The sequence below is a fragment of the Arachis ipaensis genome, chromosome B09 (genome assembly GCF_000816755.2).
Source record: "Arachis ipaensis cultivar K30076 chromosome B09, Araip1.1, whole genome shotgun sequence".
In the NCBI taxonomy this organism is placed as follows: domain Eukaryota; kingdom Viridiplantae; phylum Streptophyta; class Magnoliopsida; order Fabales; family Fabaceae; genus Arachis; species Arachis ipaensis.
Genome location: NC_029793.2, coordinates 92,773,814 through 92,795,481, shown reverse-complemented (window position 1 = coordinate 92,795,481; position 21,668 = coordinate 92,773,814). Strand labels below are relative to the sequence as shown.

Genomic DNA, 21,668 nt, shown 5'->3' with positions numbered 1-21,668 from the left:
AACATTCAAACGATAAGTATCTGTTTGAAAATTTTTAAACAATATGGACTTGATAATAAAATTTTAAACTATAGAGCTCCAACCAATAATTCAACCTTTAGAATATTTTACTTTGCTTGGAAGAGCTAGAAAGAATGAAAACTAACCATGTAGGAGGTCAAATAAGCTGCCATTTGAGATAAACTCATGTATGATCAACTTTTGCTCCTCTGAGTGATAAAATGAGATAATTTCTACCAAATTCTCATGTTTCAACTCCCCAAGAACTTGCATCTGCTTTGTAAATTCCTTTCTGCTTAACTCATTCATGTGACTAAGTCTCTTTACCGCAAGAACAATGCCAGTTTCAAGGGTAGCTTTGTATGTAATGCCTAAATTACCTTTCCCTAGCATTTCTGCTGATGCCCTTAATAAATCATCTATGTCAAAAGCTGCCAATTCCTTGCTGAAATATTCCATTCTGCCTAATCTTTCATAATCTTCATTTTCAGAAACTATGTTTCTTGCCCAAGCTCCAAAAGTATACCCTGTTTGAGAAAAAATGCAAAGTTAATTACTTTTTTTCTGAATAATCCTCAACCAGTATGAGACATATTTTCCAGTAAATCATTCATAAAAGAATAATAGGTATTCCTTCCATTCTTTTTTTTTTTTTTGAATCAAAATAAGCTCAACACACTAATGTGGAGCAACAAAATAAACAATAAGAACATCATGTAAAACATAAATTCCTATAGCTTTCGGAACCACCATCAACCACCAACAGCTTCCCTCTCAGTCCATTTGTTGTAGCTCAGCAATGTCTTTCTTGTTACAAAGTCCACACCTGTTTCCTGATTCTGAAAAATCCTAGCATTGCGTTCCATCCAAACGTTCCAAATAACTGCAAAGAACCCCGGCAACCACTTCTTCTGCTCTTGTTTCCGCTTATGCCTACCAGTCCACCTCTCAAATAGTTCCCTTATGGTCCCAGGCATAGACCAAACCTCCCCAAAAGAACTTAACCACCTGCACCACACCTGCCATGTGTACTCACAGAGGAGAAACAAATGCTCCACCGACTCTATTTCCTTTTTACATAGCACACAGAGAGTATCACTGAGTCTAATAACGCCTAGTCTACTCAATCTCTCCTTGGTATTCACTCTACCAATGAGTACAAACCACCCAAACAGCTCAATCCTTGGCGGTACCATCCCTCTCCACACTGAACTTGTGTAACTGTAACTCGTTATCTCCTCCGACAGCGTCTCCGATTGTAGAACCTGCACAACAGACTTGGTAGAAAAGACTCCTTTACGATCAAACTTCCAAACCAAATTGTCATCTTTACCATCTACCAGCTTCACCAGCCTTAGCCGCTCATGAATTTGATGGACCAGTTCCAGCTCCCATTGGAACAACTCTCTTCGCCACTGAAAATTTCATATCCACTCAAGCCCATCCCAAAAACCACAATCTCCTATTAGCGATCCCTACTGATTCGAAACAGAATATAATCTTGGAAACGCTCCCTTCAAGGGGCCACCTTGCAGCCAGTTATCTTCCCAAAATAGTGTACTCCTCCCATTCCCTATCTCCATCGCCAGGCCAGTAAGCATCTTGTCTTTTATCCTCTACTCTTTTATATTAAGTTTACATATGTCTTTCCAGGGTCCTCCTTTATCTGGTAGCTGCTGGCTTACTAGCATTATATTAGGATTCAGGTTATTGCACGAGCATACAATCCTCTTCCATAAGGGACACTCCTCTTTAGAAAATCTCCACCACCACTTAAATAAGAGCGCTGTATTCCGGAGCACCGCATCTCCAACCCCCAAACCCCTAGCCTTTCTTGGTGCCTGAACCAACTCCCACTTAACTAGCGGAATACCGTCGTTACCATCCCCCTTACACCACATAAATCTTCTTTGCAATGCAATCAGCTTATCCGCAACTGCCTTTGGCATCTTGTATAAACTAAGGTAGTAGATAGGGAGACTATTCAAAACTGATCTGATAAGCACAAGCTTACCTGCTTTGGTTAGAACCTTTGCTTTCCAGAGGCTGAGTTTCTCTTCCACCTTATCAATGACCGGTTTCCAAGTCTTCACCAACCGAGGATTCGCACCCAAAGAAATCCCAAGATACCTTACAGGTAGAACCGCCTGCTTAATCGCCTTTGCAAAGCAATCAGCTTATTCGCAACCGCCTTTGGCATCTTGTATAGACTGAGGTAGTAGATAGGTAGGCTATTTAGAACTGATCTTATCAGAACAAGCTTGCCCGCTTTGGTTAGAACCTTAGCTTTCCAGAGGCTAAGTTTCTCTTCCACCTTATCAATTATTGGTTTCCAGGTCTTCACCATACGCGGATTCGCACCCAAAGAAATCCCGAGGTACCTAGTAGGTAAAACCGCTTGCTTGCACCCTAGCAAACTACAGGCATTGTCTACCCAATCCTGCTCACAATTCACCGATATCAAACTTGACTTCTCAAAATTAATGCTTAGTCCCGACATCAACTCAAAACACCGCAACAGTCTCCTATAGTTGACTATTGTCTCTGTCATCGGGGGGCAAAACAGAATCGTATCATCTGCAAATTGTAAGTGCGACAATCCGATCTGCTCACCTCCTACTAGCAGTGGTTCAATACGCCCATTCCTGACCGCTTCTCCCACCATCCGATTCAGCACGTCGACCACCAAAACAAACAGAAACGGAGATAGTGGATCCCCTTGTCTGAGTCCTCTTTCCATGTTGAACGGCTTGGTTGGTGACCCATTCACCAGCACAGACATAGTGGCCGTGCTAACACACTCCTTCACCCAATTCCTCCAACGCTGTCCAAATCCCATTTTCTGAAGTACTATATCCACAAAGCTCCATCTGACTCTATCATATGCTTTATGAAAATCAAGCTTGATAATTGCCGCTTTCCTTCTCCTTGCCTTGAGCCAATGAACTGTCTCACATGCTATGAGAGCACCATCATGAATTTTTCTACCTTTCACAAATGCAGTCTGAGTCTCACCCACCAATCCTGGCATAACTGACCTCATTCTTCTCACCAGCACCTTCGATATCACCTTATACACACATCCCACCAAACTAATTGGCCTAAAGTCCTTAATTTCCTTAGCACCCAAGAACTTTGGAGCCAGCGTCACCCATGTTATATTCACATCTAATGGTAACGTTTCCCTTTGAAAGAAATCCATCACCGCCGCTGTAAACTCCTGCCCAATCTCTTCCCAACATTTCTTAATGAAATTCATATTATAACCATCACTACCTGGGGCCTTCGATGATTCACAATCCCAGACTGCCTCCTTAATTTCCTCAGTAGACGGTAACACCTCTAAGGCTTCTGACTCCTCTGTATCAATTTGCGGTAACAACCCCTCCCGAACACCAATCCTTGGGACATACTCCTGCCGGTACAGTTCCTTGTAGAATCCCCTTATTGCATGCTTAATTCTTGCCTGATTCCGCACCAGCCGTCCCTGGATCATCAGAGCATCAATCCTGTTATTCCGCCTTCTAGCCGCTGCAATGTTATGGAAGTATCGAGTATTTCTATCCATGTCCCTCGCATGTTTAGACCAAGACATCTGCTTCCAATGGATTTCTTTCCTAATGTACCATTTTTCACAAAATCTCACCAGTGCCTTTCTTCTAACCTCTGTTGTACCATCATAAACTCCCTCACTAACCTTCTCATCCAACTTCCTGATCTCATCCTCAAACTTTGTGATGTTGTTTTCCATATCAGTAAAGTGTGCCTTATGCCATTGCCTCAACGGAAGCGTCAAAGCCTTCAGTTTACCAAGGAAAGGTCCTTCGCCCAATGTCCGCCATTCATTTTTAACCGTCCTCAGAAAACCCTCATGGGTAAACCAAGAATCCAAACTCCTGAATGGTCTAGACCCCCCTCTCCCTCTTATATCATCCACAATCAACGGGCAGTGATCGGATAATCCCCTTGGACCACCTTTCAGCCTAATATCAGGGAACTCCTCCACCCATTCTATATTAACCAGCACCCTGTCAATTCTGCTACAAGATTGACCTCTGAACCAAGTGAATTTTCTATCAGAAAGGGGTAGGTCCACTCCTCCCATACCACCCGCTTAGCCTCTCTACCATGCGCCCCATAAACCAAACAGTAAGCACACTGGAAATTATTCTTTGTTAAAACTCCCTCAATGCACAACCATCTCTCTCCTTTATAACAATTCTTTATGGATAGTCTTTTTGACATTTTTAGTAATATATTACCTGATGCACCATTTCTTGCTTCTTTTTCAGGCACTCCTTTATTGTAAACCAAGAAAATAGATATTATCACAAGAAGCAAAATTGCTCCTGAAGCAACAATCAAAACGATCACTCTGACTTGGTCGATATGCTCGTGTTTTGCTGCTGCAGAGCCTTGAGGAATAACAGAAGGATATGGCGCAGAAGATGGGCCAGCAGGAGGTGAAGAAGGACACAACTTATCCAATGACTTCCCACATAGATCAGAATTATTATCAAAGGAGCTATCAGAGAACCTCTGCAGGGCCGAAGTTTCAGGAATTGTCCCCCAAAGATGATTATACGATACATTGAAACTCGTCAGTGCTGGTTGATCAAAGGATGGAATTTGACCATCCAAGTAATTCTCTTGCAGCTCCAACACTTTCAGGTTAGGCAATCCATGAGCATATTCCAAAGGGATTGGACCTGAGAAATGATTATATGAAAGCAAAACTTGTTCCAAAAATACCAAGTTTGTGAGATTAGGAAGCAAACCAAGAACTGAATTGTTTCCCAAGTTAAGGTGTTTCAAGAAAGGTACTTTTTGCAAACAGGTAGAAGGCAATGAACCCCTAAGATTGAAATCTTCAAGGATTATTTGAACAACATGCCAATTTGAACAAATGATACCTTTCCATCTACTTTGATTTCCTATACAAGGAGAATCTGTCCAATTCTCATGCAAATTGGCAGAAGAACTTAAAGAATCCCTTATTACCAATAAAGCTTTCTTTTCTTCCTTCAATTCATCACATGATAACATGTTCAATGACACTAACAATAATAGAACCATAAGGTTCAAGCTCATGATGATTAATAAAGCAATTGTAACCAAAAGTTCTAAACTAATTAACAAATGTGAATGAAATCATGCCCCTTGTGGTTACTCAAATGACTAATAGTTCAAGTTGAATGTCTATATATTATGCAAATCCATCATGATGTGACATTAACAATAGCAGAACGACTTTCATATTTTCTTATATTATCATTGAATCCTATACTATAATGTCAAATATGTAATTTTTCAAAGCGATTATTGTGAGAATCGAATAAGTTCGTAGATTAAATAATGCATGATTAAACGACAATTAAAATTTATATAGATAAAAGAATAGTCAACATTGTATTAAAGTTTTGTCAATTTGAAATTTTGAGTTTTTAATGAATATAAGAAAAAGGTTTCTTGTTTAAATAAATAAAGATTACGTGGGATGCAAAGCAACTGAAAAGGAACAATGATGTGGAAGCAATATGTCAACGGCTAGAAATCTTGGGGTTAGGCCTGAACCTTTCTTTTTTCCCTCAAATTGTTATTTTAATTTAAGGCGTCTTTCAAGATTGTTGGTGTTTTTTATTGATAATATTAAAGTCGTGAGTAGGAGACTATAAACATGGATATCTAATTTTATACACACTGAATCAATGGATATAATACATTGTGCCCGAGAATAATACATTAGTACGTATAACTATAATAATCAGTTTACTAATTAATTAAAACAACAAATCACAACCATGCTTGATAGATGCTTGCTAGCTGATAAACACCCTATAGTCCTATACTAGTATTATTAACAAAAAAAATTTAAAAATTAAATTAAACTAACAGAGCTTATCAGATTTTTGTACCAATATATTGAATTTGGTTCTGAAAATAGGATAAAATAAAATATTAAAAATAAGATATAAAATATAAAAATATAAAAATTAGTATTTTTATATTTTATTTGATGATAAAATATTTTTGTGTCTTTTCTGTCAAGATGAATATAAAATATACTAATTTAGTATTTTTAAACACAATATCTCTAACTATAATTCGTTAATTAAATATAATTTTTTGTCTTTATATTCTTATCTCAATATTCCATATATGTAAACAAATGGAGCCAATAATTACTTGTGGAGACATTTGATTGCAGAAACATAAGATACAAAATTAGGTTAATACTTAATAGTCAAATTAGTCTCTGAAAATAAGGTATTTTTTAAATTCGTTCGTAAAAATTTTTTTAATTAAATTGGTCCTTTAAAAATTACTAATTAATCATATTTGTACTTCAATTACTTCATTCACAATTTTCGTCAACGATTTAATAATGTGAAATATTAACTAATAGCTTACATGACACATAATATGATCAATTAGACGTTGACTAAATATGTTTACGAAAATCTATCAATTTAGTCACTAGGTCATATTAGGAATAGGATTTTTATAATTGAGAAAGATGATTAAATTAATAAATTTTTATAAACATATTTGGTCAATATTCAATTAAACATATCAGTAATTATATATGTTATTAATTAATATTTTATAACATCTGGTTTTTTTTATTTTAAGAATAGAGTTAAGTCAGGGTTACTTAAGAATTTTGATTCCTTAATTCATTTTCAGTTGGGTGAATAAATTATGCCTGAAATTTTTTGTATTTTATCTCATAACAAATAAAAATAAAATAGAAAAAGGATAAAAAAAATAACAATTATTTATTCTAATTCAACTTTTAAGTATAATACAATCTACATTCGATCTATACCATAATTAAACTAATTACAATTATTAACTCCAATGAATTCAAACAAAATTCAACAGAATTTTTCAATTACCTATAAATTCAAATCAAGAGCATAAAATAGCAAATTCTAACCAAATTTACTAAATCAGTAGATTCAAACCAAATTCACCAAATTGGTGAATTTCAAACTAAGATCACTGAACTAGCATACTAAAACCAAGCATATCAAACTACTAAATTTAAACCAAAATTAATAAACCTTTAAGTGTGTTCGGAGAATTTCTAACGGTGATAGTTAGTTACCATATATTTATCAATAGGATATTTTTGTGATAAATATGATATTAGAATTTTTCTTTGACTTGCGATTATCATAATAATTGACAATGTATTTATTATACTTTAATTCCGGAAACCTAATACTCTACGATGCTAGTTGAATAAATATTGGATATGATTTAAATACTTGTAGAATTAACCACTACAAGAAAATAAGCTTTTTGCCACGCTTTAAAAGCGTACCAAAAAGTACAAAAAAGCGTGCTAATAGCTTTTCGCCACACTTTTTGAGCTATGGCATGCTTTTGAAAGGGTAAAATCCGCTAGCGTGCCGGTTGCTCTATCGCTACGCTTTTGTGGATCTATCGGCACGCTTTTTTTGTTGGCATGCTTTCATCTCTTGCCACGCTTAAAAAGCGTTGCCATAAGTCTTAACCTATAGGTGCGCTTACAAAGCGTACCGAAAAGTGCACATATCGCCACGCTTTTAAAATGTTCCAAAATGTTTGTTTGGTTCCTTTTAAAAGCATGCCAATAGGGAAAAATATGGCTCCACTTTTTAAAGCGTGGCGATAGCCAGTGATACGGCCACGCTTTAAAAGCGTGGCAATAGCCTTATAAAATTTTAAAAAAAATCCTTTTTCTTATTTTTACCTTCACCACTGCAAAATATAAATTTTCAATCCTTTTTTATTACCAAACCTACAAATATAGTATACAATTTCTAGTACAAGATAAATCAAACAATAATTAGTGATATATAATTTTTGCGATAATTGTTTTATACATTAAAAAACTAATACTCAAATATAAAATAAATCTCGAGTTCGAATTTCAAAACTAAAAACTGAAAAAAAATACAGAAACAATACAACTTAAATTCTATTTCCTTTGCTATTCCTCCTTCCTCTAGCCCTCTTAAACTTCCTTTCCTTAGATCATACATAATTGTTTCTGGAACATTTGTGAACTTTTTTACCTACAAAAGAAAATTCCTTGAGCTAAACATTAGTGGTATGATAAACCACTATTTTACGGTTTATTTTGTATTGAATTGAGCGGATCCTATCAATTATTCTCACACTTATACATATAATTTGCATGTTTTACATTTTCCTTCCTAATTTTATGTTATGATTGAAATCATGCTTCTTTGGCCTTAAATTTGCTAATTTTAATCCCCTCTTATTACCATTTGATGCCGTGATATGTTTGATGAGTATTTTCAGAGTTTATAAGGCAGGAATGGCTTAGAGGATGGAAAGGAAGCATGCAAAAGTGGAAGGAACGAAATAAAATGGTGTTTTGAGAAGCTGGCAGTGACATGTACGCGTGGGCGACGCGTACGCGTGACTGGCGCAGAAGATGAACGACACGTACGCGTGACAAGGATTTTTGCCAAGCGACGCGTATGCGTGGACGACACGTACGCGTGACAGAGCGTCACGTGCTACATTACACAAAAGACGCTGGGGGCGATTTTTGGGCTCCTTTTGGCCCAGTTCCAAACCCGAAAAAATACAGAATAGAGGCTGCATAGTGGGGGAATCATTCATTCAAATTTCATTCACATAATTTTAGGTTTTAGATGTAGTTTTCTAGAGAGAGAGGCTCTCTCCTCTCTCTAGGTTTTAGGATCTTAGTTTTATTCCTTTTCAATTTTTGAATTCTATCTTATTTCAATTTAGTCTCTCTTCTACTTTTAATTGTTCTAGCTTTCTAGTTTATTTATTTCCCTTGTTGATTACTTTATGTTGCTATTTTAGTTTATGAATTCTCATGTTAGATTCAATTTTCTATTTAATGCAATTTGAGGTATTTCATGATTATTGTTCCTTTCTTCGTTTGTTATTATTGATGTTTGCAATTGGTTGTTTAGATTTAATATTTCTTGTTAATTTTCTATGTTTTTATGTTGTGCCTTCCAAGTGTTTGATAAAATGCTTGGGAGGGTTTTAAGTTAGATTTTTATATTCTTAGCTTGAATTGATTAATTGGAGACTCTTGAATCATCATAAGTCTCTTGTTGGTTGGTGATTGAAACTTGCTAGCTAGTTGGCTTAAGATTCACTAACTCCAGTCTTTGATTAGGACTTGTGAATTCAAGTTAATTTTCTCACTTGACTTACCTTCAATTGTTAGAGGTTAACTAAGTGAGAGCAAAAAGGCAATTACTATCACAAGTGACTATGATAATAGGGATAGGAATTCCGATTATCAATCCTTGCTAGGACTTTTCTTAGTTGTTATTTTATTTCTTTGCTATTTACATTACTTGTTCCTTATTTCAAAACCCAAAAAGATACTTTCCCATAACCAATAATAACTACACTTCCCTGCAATTCCTTGAGAGACGACTCAATGTTTAATACTTCGGTTAATTTTATTGGGTTTGCTTAAGTGACAAATAAATTAAATTTGATTGAGGTTTAATTGTCGGTTTAGATCTATACTTGCAATGTGATTACTTTTGTGAAATTCTTTACCGACGATTTTCCCCATCAATTTTTGGCGCCGTTGTGGGGAAATTGCAAATGTGTGCCTTATTATTGGTTATTGTGAATATTGTGAATAAATTTACTTTTTCGTTTCTTTGTTAGTTGTTTCTAGTTTTAGGAGTTTAGTTTCATTATTCTTTATTAGATTTTATTTTTATTTTCTCTTGATACTATGAATTCTCACCCCCTTTGGCTATGAGTTTGGTTACAATCATGTTGTAGGAAGAGGAGATTACAATGAAAGCTTACATCAAGGATGGGACAATCAAAGATGGGAGGAGCCACAAGGATTTGATCAACCCTCTTGGCAACGACCTCCACCCACTTACTATGAGCAAGAACCATTCCAAGGTGCATATCAATCCAATGGATATCGTGGACCATCTTATAGTTACCAACAAGCCCCAGCCCCACCATATGCCTATGGACCCCCTCCTCAACATAGCTTTGAACCACCATACTCTCAAGCCACCTACTACCAAACACCCTCATACAATCCTAACATTTATCCACCATACCAACCACCTTATGAGCCATATGAACCATATATAGAGCCACCCCAATTTCAACCCAATTACTCCCAAGAACCACCACCTCTATATACACCATGTCTATATCCATCAATCCAAGAGCCATATGATCCTAATTATGTTAGCCAAGCAGAACAAGAGTCAAAGGATCGTCTCAAGAAAAGCAATGGATCGACTTCAAGCAACCATCCGTCAAAAGTTTGACCCATGTGAGAACCAAGGATTGAAGTGTGTTGTGCAACAAGTGGAAAAAATGGAGAGTGTTGAACCACCACACCCTTATTATGATGAACCACTCTCATATCATGAATCTTTCCTTCCAAGTAATGAATGAAAGAACGGGAGATTGATGGTTTAGAGGTCATGATAAACTCTTGTTGTAAGTATAGTTACTAAACCAAGCAATCAACCTGCCTTACAAACGTTTTGGTTGTCACAAGTAATAAACTCCTAAATAAATTGATAACCGAAGTATTCAAACCTCGGGTCGTCTTCTCAAGGAACTGCAGGGAAGTATGTTCTTATTATTGGTTATGGAGATTGTAAATTGGGGTTTTGAGAATGAGGAGGGAATGGTTTAATCAGCAATTAAAGTAAATGAAGAACAAGTAATTTAAATGGCAAGTAAAATAAATCAATGACTGTAAATAGACTTTTGGTAAGGTATGAGAAATTAGAGGTCCTATCCTAGTTATCCTTATCAATGATGATGAGAATTGAATCTTAATTCCACTTTGTTAACCTTTACTAAGATAAAGGAAGGTCAAGGGATTAATTGGTTTGATCTTCGAATCCTATTTATTTCCTAAGAAAAGATTGGGATTGTTGAAGTTCAGTTTAATTAACAAAGATAAAAATTATCATTCATGTTTGAGTTTGATAACTCCTGAGCTACTGATTTCTTAACCAAGAACAAAAGGAGAAAAAGTAAATCTACTAGAATAAAAATGCCTTCAGATGGGAATAACAATAATGTAAATAAAAGAAAAGCAATATTAAACTGAAATACCTCAAATAATATTAATTCAAAAGAGTAATCTGTAACATGGAAGAATTCATAAATTAAATTACAACATCAATTAACCAACTAAAGTAATGGAATGAATAAAAATTGAAAGGGAAGCTTAAAGTAAAGGAACATTGAACCTGGGATCGAGAGTCACTCCTAAAACTAAGAGAAATCCTAAATTCTAATCCTAAGAGAGAAGAGAGAGGAGAGAACCTCTCTCTCAAACTAAATCTAAATCATGAAAACTAACTAAAGTGGAGACTCCCCTTGAATGGATGCATTCCCCCCACTTCATAACCTCTGGTCTATGCCTTCTGGACTTGGATTTGGGCCAAAAAGGGCTTCAGAATTCGCTGGGAGCATTTTCTACAATTTCTGGTGCGTGGCCTCTGTCACGCGTCCGCGTGGATCACGCGGTCGCGTCATTCGGAGTTTTTCTTGGCACGCGGTCGTGTCAGTCATGCGACCGCGTCATATGTGTTTCACTCGAGGCGCGCGATGGCGTCAGTCACGTGTTCGCGTCGCGCTCTCTTCGCACTGGCATGCGGCCGCGTCGTCCATGCGATCGCGTGGCTGCCAGTTTCTCCAAAAACTCCGTTTTGTGCTTTCCTTCCATTTTTGTATGTTTCCTTTCCATCCTTTGAGTCATTCCTACCTTAGAATATCTGAAACTACTCAACACACTAATCACGGCATCGAATGGAAATAAAGGTAATTAAAATAATTAATTTTAAAGCATAGGAAACATGTTTTTCACATACATCACATAATAAAAAAGGGAAAGTAAAACCATGCAGTTAATATGAATAAGTGGGTGAAGAATTGAATAAATCACTCAGATTAAGCACAAAATATATCATAAAATATGGGTTTATCAACCTCCCCACACTTAAACAATAGCATGTCCTAGATTTTGTGTTTACTCTCTAATCACTCAATGTTTATTGGGTTAATCACTCTATTCTTCTTTTTGTTCTTTCTTTCTATAACTTTGTTCTTCATCTAACCAATCAACAATTATAGAATATAAACATACCAAAAATCATGAGGTCTTGAATTAAGGTTGTAATGGGGCCAAGGTAAAGGTAATGATATATGTATAAGGCTAAGTGAGCTAATAAGTGAATCCTTAATTAGTCTAAGATCTCACCTAACATACATACTTTGTAAAGCAAAGCTTCTTTATCTATTTCCCATATTTTTCCACTTTTGATGTTACATGCTCATGTTTCAATGTTTATTATTTTTATCCCATGTGCATTGCTTTATTTCACATTTGGGGAATTCTTTTGTGTCCCCTTTATTCATAACACTTTTTTTTAATGCACATGGTAATTCAATTATTTTGATTTCACATGAGCATGCTTCCCAAAACTTTTATTTTGAATTATTTTATTCTTTACAACTTTTCTACCTTTCTGTTTTTATCATCCATGTTCCCAATAGGTTTCCCACATGTAAACCATACACAATTTCTATCTTAAGCTAACCAAGGATTCAACTTGGGATTTTCATTTTGTTTTTCTATTTAAGGCTAGTAATGTAATTTATAGAATAAAAGGGGATTTAAAGGCTCAAGGGGGCTAACAAGGGTGATGTAAAAGGTAGGCTATTTTAGGATAAGTGAGCTAAAATCAAATAATGGCCTCAATCACTCTCTTGGTATGTAGTTATATTTTATAATCGGACATATAGATTAAAACAAAGTAAAGAACATCAGAATAAAAAAAAAGGCAGAACACACAGGAATAAAATATTATGGTTTGAATGTAACCATACAATTAAGCTCAAAACTCACAGGATGTGTGTTCTCTAGCTCAAAAAGCATTTATCAGTTATGTATGTCATGCAGGTTTAGTTAAAAATTCCCATTATTCTCAATGTAAAACTTAAGGTGGCTTTAAAGTTCTAGTGTTTCTCCTTGATGAAATGTTGTTAACTAACTAACATGTAATGCTATATATACAAGGTGTGTGGATTGTTTCTATTATGTTCAAGTCCCTAGTTTACTTCCTTTTTATATTTTTCAATTTATACTAAGCTATCTTATGCTAAAAAGGGTAAACTAATTAATTAATCCACAATTTCTATAACTAATAAGTTAGAATTGCAACTAAACTAAATGGCTAAAATATGAACTAAAGTGCAACATGCAGATATAGAGTAAAAATACATAAAAGTAGCAATATATACGTACTGAGAAAATAAAAATAAAAAGAAAAATACAAAAAAGTAGCAAAATAAAATAAAAAGAGTTTGTAATGGTTCACCAAAAAAATACGCCAGAGATGGCGACCTTCCCACACTTAAAATGAAGCATCGTCCCTGATGCTTACTCAAGCAGGGTGTGAAGGAGTGTCATCACTGGAAGGACGGGTAGCTGGAGTCTCTGAGGTGGTGGTCTGAGGATCTGGCTGCTGCAGAGGAGGTGCTGACTGGATAGGGATCTTGGGATCTACAGCCTGAATCTAAGGCGGAGCCTCCTGATGTGATGCGGCCTGCTCTGTGCCTGCCTGTGCAGCCTCGCTCTGGGGATGGGTCTCTGCCTCGTGGTCATCCGCCTCCTCCTCAGATGCCTCGGATGGTGTGTCAAGCTCAGAGGGGATGTCGCCAGATCGTATCATCAGCTTCAGGTGCTCATAGCGTCGCTTGTTGTGATGCTCCATCTGGTCAAGCCGTCGAAACAGGCGGTGCACTAGATGATAGATGGGCTCTGGGGCAGGTGGAGGTGCAGTGGTGGTGGCAGGGATAGCTGTAGAGGAAGAGGGGCCGGTAGATGGTGTGGCTGTGTCACCAGGGGCTGTGAGGAATGGAGGTCTGTAGCCCAAAGCCAGAAAGTTCCTGCTGTGAGGGATAATCTTCTTGCATTCTGCAGCAGGTGGCTTCTCATCAGCATCCTCCCAAGGCACGTCAGCTCGATGGCCTAGCTGTGTAACCAAATAAGGAAAGGGAAGAGTGCCTCGGACGTGGACCCTGGCCATGTGGTACCGGATAAAGCGTGGCAGGTACAGGTCCTTACCCTCCATCACACACCATAGGAGGGTGATCATAGCGGCTGGTATCTCAGTCTCGTGAGTACTCGGCATGATAAAATTGCTAAGTATCTGATGCCATAGCGGAGCCTCATCATTCAGATAAATCCGCTTGATTCCCTTTGGCATGGGGGTGTTCTGACCCATAATCCAAGGAACGGTCGGGTCAAGGGCTATTCGGCCTTGACTGCATCCCAATCAAATCGCATGAAGCGCATATCTTCCTCAGCTTTCTGATAACCATCCAGCTGATCAGTTTTAGGCAGAAGCTTCAGAACATCTTCAATGGCCTCTTTAGTGACCAGAATCTGCTTTCCTCTAAGGTTCACTGCAGCTAGGGAGGTTTTGAAGTAATTGTAGTAGAATTCCCGGACCCAAGATGCATTGACCTCAGTTAGGTTTCTCTCCAGGAAGAACCAGCCTCTTTGTTTGATTTGATCAGAGGTGTATTGCTGGAGTTCTTTTGGGATCTTCAAAGTCCTCTCCAGATATAGGTTCCTGGAGGTTGCAAACACCAGATACTTCAGCTCATAGTACCGGTTTGCAAACTTTATTAGATTAGTGGCAGGGATTAGCTGGTCGGCCTTCTCCTGCGGGGTAAAATTTTTCTCCCGCAAGGAGTCATCGTACATAATATCCATAATGGACATGGAGGATTCTCCTCTTTTCCGTTTTCCAGTAGTAGCCTTTCCTTTTCCTTTTCTCTGGCTGGCAGACATCCTGAAAAACAGAAAATCAGGATATAGTGAAAATAGGAAAACAAATAGGTAAATAATCAAAAGAAACACAAAGTGGCAAAGGAGCAAAAGGATAAGGAAAATGAGTTAAGTAAATGTGCATTAAGGATTGTATAGGAGTTAAAAGTTCGAAAAGGAGAATTCACAATCCAAAATGTAATTGAATTCATGTTAAATAAAAAAATTAACATCATGCCATGGTTAGAATGTTAAAAGAAAGTGAAAGAAAATCAGAAGAAAAGTTTTAAAAGGTTAGGTTGGTTAGAATTGAAAAAGAGTTTAGGAAGTTAACATTAGTGAGTTAGTAAAAAGTGGGTTAAAGTAAGTGGCATAATAAAAATATTCCAAGTAACAAGTATTCACAGTTAGAAGCTATAAGTAACTCATATCCAAATAAGGAAAATAGGTTGATGATGATTCAAATAGATATAGAAATAGCAAAAATTGGAATCAAACATCAAAAATGCAAAGTATGAACCAGGAAATCAAAAAGAATAAGAAAGCTTGCCCTAGCATTCATGAATTGTTTTGGTTAAATCTAAGGAAAGCACAGTTGAAAATGCCAAAATCAAGACATGAATGGAAACATTTTACAGAGATTTGGGCAGCATTCCGGCTAAAATTGGATTGTCCCGGAAAATAAACAACAACAGAATAGTTCATATGAATCAAGAATATAGCTGCAATTACATATAAGGAATAAGAGCATGAAAAATCAGAGTAAAGAGCAGCATGAAACAAGAAATTACAGCATATGAACAAAACTAACATCACAGTAACAGCAGAATTGCGAAAATAATGAAACAAGAAACACGAACAGTGTAATTAAACAGACCTAAATCCACTAACCACATCCTAGGCTACCTAACAACCTAAAATCCACTACAACATGCATATCTAACTAGCCTAAATATGAACAAAAACAGAAAATTGACGCGATCGCGTCAGTGGCGCGATCGCGTGGAGGGAAAAAAGAGTGAATGACGCGATCGCCTGGGGCATGCGATCGCGTCGCTGGAATTTGTGCAAAACGAACAATTCCAGTGTCGTTTCAGTGCAACTCTCTATCTCCTTTTGGGGTGTTGTGCAATCCATGCGACGTGATCGCGTCGCTCACGTTATCGCGTGGGATTGAGGTTGTGCAAGTGACGCGATCGCGTGGGTCATTTGTGCAAAACGCACAATGGCCGCACGATTCCAGCCTAACTTTCTGGACGTTGGATCTTTACGCCGATCTCCAGGGCACGCGGCCGCGTGGATGACGCGGTCGCATGGGAAGTGTTTTTCCCACTTGACGCGATCGCATGAATGATGCGGTCGCGTTGCACACCCTTTTTTTTTATGCAGGTATGCAATTATGCAGTATGCAGAATGCAATGATTAATATGAATGAGATGCAAAACTCCAAGTTCAATAAAATAAAACTTGAAAACAAATAAAACTAAATAAAAATTGAAAAAGGGATGATCATACCATGGTGGGTTGTCTCCCACCTAGCACTTTTAGTTAAAGTCCTTAAGTTGGACATTGGATGAGCTTCCTGTTATGGCGGCTTATGCTTAAATTCATCCAGAAATCTCCACCAATGCTTGGAATGCCAATAGCCTCCGGGGTCCCAAACTAGGCATATGAAGCTTCTGAGCAACTTCAAACAGATTGTCAGGCTCCCGGGGTGACGAATGTCAGCATAGATTCCAGGATCCCAAACTTTGCTGTTAAATCCGCCTTCGTCTTGATCTATACTTTTCTATCTGGGCGGTTTAGAAATTAGATTCTCACCAGGATAACCAAACATTTTCCGAGATCCATCCGATTGATCATGATGCCAATCCATGCACTTCGAGTTGAAGCGTGGAACCTTATTGAACCTCACGCACCAGCTCTGAGTACGAGCCATTTCCCTTTTACTCTTAAAGCCGCAGAGAGCTCTAAGCTGGCCATCTGTTTCAAGCAAACCATATTCAAGTGGAAAAATACAGTTAAAGGTTAAGGATTGTACCCACTTAAAACTTGTATTGGGTGGTAATGGCCTTGGGATAGGTGGTTACAGTGGTTCTGTGAGTTCTACTCCCTTGTACTCTTCTGTGAAATTCTCCACTTTCTTGCAAGATTCTTCAAATGTATCCATGTCCTGATCAAAGGCATCTATGTCTTCCTCATCACTTAAGTCATAGACTGGAGGTTGAGAGAAATCTACCTCTGTATCATCTTCGTATTCACTTGGGAAAGATTCTTCGATCTCAGAGAATTTGCTTGCGGATGCAAGTTCATTACTAGGAGAACTTGACTTGTGACTATCATCATCAAGGAAATTTGCTTCTTGGGTTATTCTGTCTAGTTCTTCATGAAAGACTTGCTCTGGGGATTGCACACAATCTTCCTTAGCATCAATTGTAACATCCTTGATAGAATGCTCCAAAACTTTGGATTCCCATGGAGGTTCAGCGTCTCCTAAGTCTTCAACCAACTCTTCTTCTTTAATAATGACAGCTTCCTCTACTTGTTCCAGTACGAAACCATGCTCTGTCTTGTCTACTGGAGTTTCTAGTATCTCCTTCATGCTACGCTCTTCATTAGATTGTCCACATGGGGCTGTGGGATGTCCTTGAATGTTCGAACATCTAGCAGATAATTGCCTTACTACTTGCTCCAGTTGATGAAGGGTTGTTTGAAGTTGATCTACTGTTTTCTTGAGGCGAACCTTTGATTCTCGGGGTGATAGATTTGGATATGGTACAGGGGGAAGTGGTGGTGTTTGGGAGTGATTGGATTGGAACTGGGGTAAATGAGGATCATACGGTGGCGAATGGTGAAAAGGAGCTTGTGAGTGTGGTGGTTCGAAGTTACGTTGAGAGGATGGCCTATAAGTACAGGGTGGGGCTTGTTGGTGATTACAAGGTTGTCCACCATGTCTAATTGCTTGGTATGCATTGTAGAATGGTCTTTGTCCATGATATCTTGGAGGGTGTTGTTGCCTAAAGGGTTGATAAGATCCTCTTGGCTCCATCCATCTTTGATTGCTCTGACCATGATGCATGTTCTTGTTATAACTTCCATTCCTTTCAATAACATTAGAACCAAACTCAAAGCGGAAGGGGTGAGAATTCATAGTAGCTAAAAAGAAATAAAGAGGGAAAAAATAAAGACAAATAAACAAGTAAAAGAAAAATATTTACAATAACCAATAATAAGGCACACGATTGCAGTTCCCCGGCAACGATGCCATTTTGAAAGAGCGGGAGATTGATGGTTTAGAGGTCATGATAAACTCTCGTTGTAAGTATAGTTACTAAACCAAGCAATCAACCTGCCTTACAAACGTTTTGGTTGTCACAAGTAACAAACCCCTAAATAAATTGATAACGAAGTATTCAAACCTCGGGTCGTCTTCTCAAGGAACTGCAGGGAAGTATGTTTTTATTATTGGTTATGGAGATTGTAAATTGAGGTTTTGAGAATGAGGAGGGAATGTTTTAATCAGCAATTAAAGTAAATGAAGAACAAGTAATTTAAATGGCAAGTAAAATAAATCAATGACTGTAAATAGACTTTTGGTAAGGTATGAGAAATTAGAGGTCCTATCCTAGTTATCATTATCAATGATGATGAGAATTGAATCTTAATTCCACTTTGTTAACCTTTACTAAGATAAAGGAAGGTCAAGGGATTAATTGGTTTGATCTTCGAATCCTATTTATTTCCTAAGAAAAGATTGGGATTGTTGAAGTTCAGTTTAATTAACAAAGATAACAATTATCATTCATGTTTGAGTTTGATAACTCCTGAGTTAATGATTTCTTAACCAAGACCAAAAGGAGAAAAATTAAATCTACTGGAATAAAAATGCCTTCAGATGGGAATAACAATAATGTAAATAAAAGAAAAGCAATATTAAACTGAAATACCTCAAATAACATTAATTCAAAAGAGTAATCTGTAACATGGAAGAATTCATAAATTAAATTGCAACATCAATTAACCAACTAAAGTAATGGAATGAATAAAAAGTGAAAGGGAAGCTTAAAGTAAAGGAACATTGAACCTGGGATCGAGAGTCACTCCTAAAACTAAGAGAAATTCTAAATCCTAATCCTAAAAGAGAAGAGAGAGGAGAGAACCTCTCTCTCAAACTAAATCTAAATCATGAAAACTAACTAAAGTGGAGACTCCCCTTGAATGAATGCATTCCCCCCACTTCATAACCTCTGGTCTATGCCTTCTGGACTTGGATTTGGGCAAAAAAGGGCTTCCGAATTCGCTGGGAGCGTTTTTTGCAATTTCTGGTGCGTGGCCTTGATGAGCGGATAATTTATACGCTTTTTGACATTGTTTTTAGTATGTTTTTAGTAGGATCTAGTTACTTTTAGGGATGTTTTTATTAGTTTTTATGTTAAATTCACATTTCTGGACTTTACTATGAGTTTGTGTGTTTTCTTGTGATTTTAGGTATTTTCTGGCTGAAATTGAGGGACTTGAGCAGAAATCAGATTCAGAGGTTGAAGAAGGACTGCTGATGCTGTTGGATTCTGACCTCCCTGCACTCAAAGTGGATTTTCTGGAGCTACAGAACTCGAAATGGCGCGCTTCTAATTGCGTTGGAAAGTAGACATCCAGGGCTTTCCAGCAATATATAATAGTCCATACTTTGGCCAAGAATAGACGACGTAAACTGGCGTTCAACGTCAGTTTTCTGCCCAAATCTGGCGTCCAGCGCCAGAAAAGGAGCCAAAACCAGAGTTGAACGCCCAAACTGGCACAAAAACTGGCGTTCAACTCCATTCGCTTCTAAGATATTCATTAGTACTTCAATCTGAATGTGATGAACGTGACAATCATCATCATGCCCTATGAACGTGTGTCTGACAACCACTTCCGTTCTACCTTCGACTGAATGAGTATCTCTTAGATCTCTTAATCAGAATCTTCGTGGCGTAAGCTAGAATGATGGCGGCATTCAAGAGAATCCGGAAAGTCTAAACCTTGTCTGTGGTATTCCGAGTAGGATTCAATGATTGAATGACTGTGACGAGCTCCAAACTCGCGATTGCAGGGCGTTAGTGACAAACGCAAAAGGATAGTAAATCCTATTCCAGCATGATCGAGAACCGACAGATGAATAGCCGTGCCGTGACAGGGTGCGTTGACCATTTTCATTGAGAGGATAAGATGAAGCCATTGACAAGGGTGATGCCTCCAGACGATTAGCCGTGCCGTGACAGGGCATTGGATCATTTTCCCGAGAGATGATCGAAAGTAGCCATTGACAGTGGTGATGTATCACATAAAGCCAGCAATGGAAAGGAGTAAGACTGATTGGATGAAGATAGCAGGAAAGCAGAGGTTCAGAGGAACGAAAGCATCTCTATTCACTTATCTGAAATTCTCACCAATGAATTACATAAGTATTTCTATCCCTATTCTATTAATTATTATTCGAAAACACCATTATCAATTTATATCTGCCTAACTGAGATTTGCAAGGTGACCATAGCTTGCTTCATACCAACAATCTCCGTGGAATTCGACCCTTACTCACGTAAGGTATTACTTGGATGACCCAGTGCACTTGCTGGTTAGTTACACGGAGTTGTGAACCATGGTCTTGGCATCATGTTTTTGGCGCCATTTCCAGGGAAAGAAAGAGCAATGAATTTTACATAATTAAAGTGTAATCACGATTCCGCGTACCAAGTTTTTGGCGCCGTTGCCGGGGATTGTTTGAGTATGAACAACTGACGGTTCATCCTGTTGCTCAGATTAGGTAACTTTCTTTTTGTTTTCTTTTCAAAAATTTTTTCAAAAATATTTCAAAATTTTCTCACCTGTTTTCGAAAAAAAAAAAATTTCTTTTTATAAAAAAAAATGTTTTCAAAAATATAATTTTTCTTCAGAATTTTTAAGAATGAATTCTAGTGTTTCATGAAGCATGGCTGGCTGTAAAGCCATGTCTAATACGACTGTAGGGCATGTTAGACGTGTCATGTCTGAGTTACATACTAAAGCTTGGCTGGCTATTAAGCCATGCCTGACCCTTTGATTAGAGCTTTAGAGCGTAAGATTCCTGGAATTCATATTAAAAATTTTGGAATCCTTATTTTTATTTTTCAAATAATTTTTGAAAAAATTAAAAGAAAATACAAAAAAATCATAAAATCAAAAAAAATCAAAAATATTTTTGTGTTTCTTGTTTGAGTCTTGAGTCATGTTATAAGTTTGGTGTCAATTGCATGTGCATCTTGCATTTTTTGAAAATTCTCATGCATTCATAGTGTTCTTCATGATCTTCAAGTTGTTCTTGGTAAGTCTTCTTGTTTGATCTTTGCATTTGCATGTTTTGTGTCTTTTCTTGTTTTTCATATGCATTCCTGACTTCTTGATGTCTAAGCATTAAAGAATTCTAAGTTTGGTGTCTTGCATGTTTTCCTTGCATTAAAAATTTTTCAAAAATATGTTCTTGGTGTTCATCTTAACATTCAAAGTGTTCTTGGTGTTCATCTTGACATTCATAGCATTCTTGCATGCATTCATTGTTTTGATCCATAACTTTCATGCATTGCATCATTTTTCTTGTTTTTCTCTCTCATCATAAAAATTTAAAAAAAAAAATAAATATCTTTCCCTTTTTCTCTCATAAAATTCGAAAATTTGGATTGACTTTTTCAAAATTTTTTAAAATCAAGTTGTTTCTTATGAGTCAAATCAAATTTTCAATTTGAAAATCTTATCTTTTTCAAAATCTTTTTCAAAAATCAAATCTTTTTCAAATTTCTTAGTT

At 37.2% G+C, this 21,668-nt stretch overlaps 1 protein-coding gene and 1 long non-coding RNA gene across 2 annotated transcripts in view; both read right to left on the bottom strand.

The window, feature by feature from the left end:
* LOC107615665 (probable leucine-rich repeat receptor-like protein kinase At1g68400) overlaps window positions 1–5,186 on the bottom strand; it is an 8,402-nt gene extending 3,216 nt beyond the window's left edge. Inside the window, exons 1-2 of the mRNA XM_016317712.2 lie at window positions 4,263–5,186; window positions 147–527 (exon numbers count right to left, since the gene is read on the bottom strand). Coding sequence (XP_016173198.2) covers window positions 147–527; window positions 4,263–5,091 — 1,210 coding nt within the window. The 5' untranslated portion in view covers window positions 5,092–5,186. The remainder of the gene's footprint in view (window positions 1–146; window positions 528–4,262) is intronic.
* The window catches only part of LOC110266342, a 26,488-nt gene continuing 12,745 nt past the window's right edge, over window positions 7,926–21,668 (bottom strand). The window contains exon 2 of the long non-coding RNA XR_002353601.1: window positions 7,926–8,066. This is a non-coding gene — a long non-coding RNA (uncharacterized LOC110266342). The remainder of the gene's footprint in view (window positions 8,067–21,668) is intronic.